The sequence below is a fragment of the Ipomoea triloba genome, chromosome 14 (genome assembly GCF_003576645.1).
Source record: "Ipomoea triloba cultivar NCNSP0323 chromosome 14, ASM357664v1".
Classification (NCBI taxonomy): Eukaryota; Viridiplantae; Streptophyta; class Magnoliopsida; order Solanales; family Convolvulaceae; genus Ipomoea; species Ipomoea triloba.
Genome location: NC_044929.1, coordinates 23,470,444 through 23,475,967, shown reverse-complemented (window position 1 = coordinate 23,475,967; position 5,524 = coordinate 23,470,444). Strand labels below are relative to the sequence as shown.

Genomic DNA, 5,524 nt, shown 5'->3' with positions numbered 1-5,524 from the left:
AAAAAAAAAAAAAAAAAAAAAAAAAAAAGTAGCACCTTTATTTGCGGACAAGCTTTAATTTTTTGAAACCTTGGTTTTCAATCAAAGGAAAAAAGAGAGAGATGGAATTGAAATCCTATGACGAAGTTGCTGGACGACCATCCATTAGGAACATGAGGTGCGAAGAAACAGGCAGCGGACAACGAAGACCGACCATGAAACGTTTGAAGAAACTAAGGTTTGAATTGGAAGAGAATAACAACACGCACAAATCGTACCTGTAAACAAATTTCACAGATTGTGTTTCCCTTTTCATTGCACCATCTCTGTATGCAATCTCTGTGCGCAAACTGGAAATTTGAAACAGAACATGATCGATTAATTTAAGGTGATGAATTGTTTAAGAATCATAATATAAACACGGGAGCTGAGCTAACTAGGAAATTGGAAATAGTAAGAAAGTAAGAGAAAAAAGCATGCCTTAACGGTTCCAGAACATCCACAAGGAGCTTCCATGGAGTTGGAGCTTTCAAACTCTGCTTCATGGCAGATTCTACAAAAACATATAGCCTCACTCCCTGATTCATAGCCATAATTCTCCACATATATCACCACTTCACCCATCGATCACTGATACTTCCTTTCTCTCTCTATCTCTCTGCGCTTCTCTTTCTTCTTCCTCGATTTTTTGCTCTCTGTTTTCGACAGTTTTTTTGGGGGGTCTGGTTGGGACTTTTAAACAGGAGGGAGAAGGGTGGGGAATTTACATAAATGCCATTAAAAAAGAAAAGTTGAACGCCCAAACTGTGAAATGTACGGAGCATATCATATGGTAGAGCGACGCGGAGTCGTGGCATGACAATTAAATTAATCCCCCACTCGCCCCCTTATTTGACTCTTTCGCCACTCCCATTACTTCCATCTAACATCACCTAAACACAAACCCATATGTTGTTATTTGGTTTTCATTAATACTATATTTGTTTCCCACAAAGCTGAAAAAAGTTAGGCATTCTGTACTTCCTATCTTAATAATTAGGAATATGTACATCCCATTTCAGTTGAATTGGAAGTTGACATGTATAGTGAAAATTCTTTTATGGTATGTTTGGTTCTCACATGAAAATCGAAATCAGAATGAGAATTAAATATTTAGTTTATATTTTACATGTTTGATAGTAGGGTGTAATTTAATGATTACGTACCAATATTGATGTTTAGTTATGTATGACTATATAATGAGAATAAAAGTTTTAAAAATACAAAAATAACAAATTAAGATAACTATTCATTCATAGTATAATGACCCCAAAAACTCATATTATATAGGACTTACAACGGAACATATTACAATCTTACCGTTGAGAACATAATTAAGCTTGTAAAAAAGGTAAAAGGTGGAAGTTCCAGGAAATTATATGATTATTGTTCTCAGCACTTGCAGGGTGCAGGGAGTGATGATTTTGCAGGTGACTTTTGCGATTGTCCTTTGTATGAATTCCGAGTTTGAATTTGCATAGTAGTACGTGTATGATTGGAGATTAACGGCTCCAATCAGTCAGAGGATGTCCCACGCTGCATTCACCGACCGATCACCCCCAATTGGGCCCACCAAACGGCTAAGAGTTTTATTAAGATTCTGTGTGGAATGCCATGTACGTGTCACTTTCAACCTCCCATCCATCCATTTCTTCTTTTATATATTTGGAAGAGCATAAATGAATCATATCATTGCTGTTATACATTATCATAATCCTCTTTTTATTTTTGCCCTATGGACCCATGAGAAGAACTATTTTGACAAATGGATAGTGAAGTGTAAGTATCACATATCTTTCTTTTTTTTTTAAACCTTTATATAATATTATGAGTTTAATAAATAAATTAATTTTTAAATGATAATAGAAAATTCGCAGCTATTACCCAATAATGTGTACTGAGTAAATCCTATATTGATATATTCTACTAAAGTTAAATTTGTAACATTGTAATTATCCAACAAACAAACTGACCAATTTAGTTAGTGTTACATTTAAATATTTAATTAAGTGAATGAGTTTAACCTTTGAAGGTTGTGTTTATTTCAATTCTATATTTATTTATTTTAAAAAAGCTTATCTCAAAAGTATTTACTGAAATTAGATAACAATTATGTTTCTGATCAATAATTGATGGAGTATTTTATAGATGCGGAACATGGAGTACAGTAGTGAGTAGTGAGATTATTAGAGGATTAAGATGCTGACGTTAATGCTTATCCTGTCTGCACTGCACTGCCAAAAGAAGCTGTGGTCGTTCTTATCATCAGTTTATATTTATCCATGCCCCCAAATTCCACCCAATTTTTTAAAAATCCAAGGGGGTCCATTCTCACCACACAAATACACTAACACAATGCATTACGTGTAAGGAATTCTTGACTACAGTGAATGCGATGCATACATTTACAATATATATACACATTCTAACATCTAAGTGATCATACAGTTAACTTAATAATAATAAAATTTTAAATTTGATTCTATATTATTGATGAATGCCTAGCATAGGGTACTTAGTCGATTTTGCTAATCAATTAGGAAGGGAAGGTGGTTAGCCCGACAACCAACAACGAGACAAAAATAAAAATCTAAATTGACTTTTCAGAAATATCAAACGATCTGTTATCTTATCCGTATGTTTTCATTTTATTTCAAGGAGAAGAAGTTTTAAAAAGAAAATCTCATGCTTAGCTAAGAAAGAAGTTCAAAATTCAATTTAAGTAGGTTGTTAAAATTGTAAATCTTTTCATTTCCTTTTTTTTTTTTGGCCTAGTCACATTATATTGTAAAACTAAGGGTTCAATTTCTAAATTCTGACAATAGAATTATTCAATGTTGGCCTGCGGACTAGGTATATATACATGGGACACGCATGCATGTTGAGTATGTTGGTATGATTTATTGAAAATATCTTCTTTTTTAAAAAAAAAAAGAAAAAAAGAAAAAGACATGAGATGACATGCTTGGTTAATCTATGGTTGGAATGAGTTAATATAAAGAGATTTAATTAAAGGAATCTAATTATCGCTTCTTCTTGATTGCAATTTTATATTTATACATAATAATAAAGCAGGCAATGTAGGTTGGGGGAATCAATCAATCAATCAAATCTACTAAATATACATATATGTAATTTCAAGTAATTATTTTTTAAAGAAAAAGCTAGGGTGCTGAATTAGGTGCATTAAAAAAAAGAAAAAAAAAAAAACAAAACATAGTATCAAAGACATCAGCATCAATGTTATAATTGGTACTGTACAACAAGAGCGGTGAGGCCACCTTAACAGACAACAGCTGGTTGCCTTAAGCTACAGATGCATCTATCGGTTTGGCTGATCCCAAGTCTCTTTTGATTTTTGGTGATGATAGATAGAGTCAATTGCAAGTAATATAATAGCTAACAAATAACAATGAAAGCAAGCCAACAAAAGTTTAATATATTTTCAGATTAATGGGCCGGGCTGAATGGCTAGCCTATCGATGCAAAAACATATAATGGGCCGGGCTTAGTCGTGAGTCCATTAGTCCAACCTGTTCAAAGTCATAGTCAAACTTTTTGTATTATACTGGATGAGCGATGCCAGCTCACGTCGATTTTCACAGCCCGCCGGAATTTGTCTCTTCTCGGTGAACTTTCTGTCTGACAGCCAATTTCACCGACAGGGTAAAACTTTTCGCCATTTTCGTCTTCTTCTACTTTTTTTTTTTTTTTTCTTTTTCCTTTTTAAATTTGTAAATATAATGATCTCTACTACTCCTAACCACGTGAAAATAAGTCATAAAAACTAAAATCAACGCTTCCCGTCCAGTCAAAAGCAGAGCCAGATCTCTGCATCTGCTGAAATTGGAGAAATCCCCGAGAGAGGGAGAGAGAGAGAGAGATCTGTGTAGGGTTCCACGGTTGTGAAGAAAAGATGTTTTTGCTAGATTGGTTCTATGGCGTTTTGGCGTCGCTAGGTCTGTGGCAGAAAGAAGCCAAGATCCTTTTCCTCGGCCTCGACAATGCCGGCAAGACCACTCTTCTTCACATGCTCAAGGACGAGGTTCTGCTTTTTCTAACTTGTAATCCACCTGGGATTTCAGGATCTCCATCTTCGATTCTCAAAATACTCTTCTTTTTCTTTTCAGAGATTAGTTCAGCACCAGCCCACTCAGTATCCTACATCCGAGGAGTTGAGTATTGGCAAAATCAAGTTCAAAGCTTTTGACTTGGGAGGCCATCAGATCGCTCGCAGAGTCTGGAAAGACTACTATGCCAAGGTACCAATTTCAATTCACTCTGTTTGCTTATACTGCTATTGTTTACTGATTTGGTCTTATACAATATTGTTATGCTTATACTATGTTCTCAGCATATTTACTGTCCACTAGTAGTAAGCTCAAAACATTGAGTTCAATTCCACTTGTGTAGATCTGTTGTAAGCTGCTGCTATTGGTATATACTCCTCATAGTGTATCAAATTGTTATTACTTTAAAGCATTGTTTCTGTCCTCTTATTGCTGCTAGTGTATCAGTTTCTGATTATGTTAGTTTATTATTCCCCTAATACATGCTTTACATATTATTTGCAATTTGCAAACAAGATAAACATTGGATTTGTCTTTCTTATATTCTATTCTGAATGTTTTACTCAGTGTGGTTGGATTGAATTTTACTCTTCCACTTATGCACTTATTGTTGAAAATTGTTTTGTGAAACTAAGAATGTCATTTAAATATGTTCTTACAAGTTACAATGAGCTTTCATCTCATCTTACTCTAAAGTTGACATCTTGCTTTCTTCTAATATGCTAATTGTGCCACAGGTGAAGTAAATTAAGGAACTGTTCCACTGGCTTTGGTTGCTTATGTTTCTATTAAAAAAAGCATATACAAATTTTTCATGTACTCATGTAGAGTTTCTCGATTAACCTAGCAGCATATGAGCATATCTGCACATTGCTCTTAGAATGAGTTATCAGCTTGCTTTAGAGTTCAAAGTGTGCTGGAAATTTTTATCTTTTGATGTGTTTTCGATCTTGAATTTGTGTAATGAAATGAATTCATCTCTTAGTTTTGCTTTAAACGAAATACCACTACTCTATTGTTGAATAGTAGTCCATCTACATCTACTGCTGAGTATAGTGCTTATTATATGTTTCATTGAAAATTGTGGACCTTAATTAATTCCTTGTTCTAGGAGGAGTAATATAGGCATGAAATGCTGTTGTGCAGGTTGATGCTGTAGTTTACTTGGTGGATGCATTTGACAAAGAACGTTTTGCAGAATCTAAGAAGGAATTAGATGCACTACTCTCTGACGAGGCCCTTGCCAGTGTTCCCTTCCTCATATTAGGAAACAAGATAGACATACCCTATGCTGCCTCAGAAGACGAGCTGCGTTACCACCTTGGCCTGACTGGTATTACCACTGGCAAGGGAAAGGTGAACCTCGCAGATTCTAGTGTCCGGCCTATAGAGGTATTTATGTGCAGTATTGTTCGCAAAATGGGGTATGGCGATGG

General features: G+C 34.9%; 2 protein-coding genes across 2 annotated transcripts in view; one reads left to right on the top strand and one right to left on the bottom strand.

The window, feature by feature from the left end:
• The window catches only part of LOC116005318, an 8,916-nt gene extending 8,218 nt beyond the window's left edge, over positions 1-698 (bottom strand). The window contains exons 1-2 of the mRNA XM_031245587.1: positions 460-698; positions 258-329 (exon numbers count right to left, since the gene is read on the bottom strand). Coding sequence (XP_031101447.1) covers positions 258-329; positions 460-603 — 216 coding nt within the window. The 5' untranslated portion in view covers positions 604-698. The remainder of the gene's footprint in view (positions 1-257; positions 330-459) is intronic.
• A 3,090-nt stretch (positions 699-3,788) lies between these two features.
• Positions 3,789-5,522, top strand: LOC116004144 (GTP-binding protein SAR1A-like; the record flags this gene model as incomplete). The annotated part of the gene is made up of 3 exons (XM_031244073.1): positions 3,789-4,063; positions 4,149-4,280; positions 5,235-5,522. Coding segments are annotated over exons 1-3 (549 nt in total), but the record flags the coding sequence as incomplete, so codon positions are not given.
• Between the last annotated feature and the right edge of the window lie 2 nt (positions 5,523-5,524).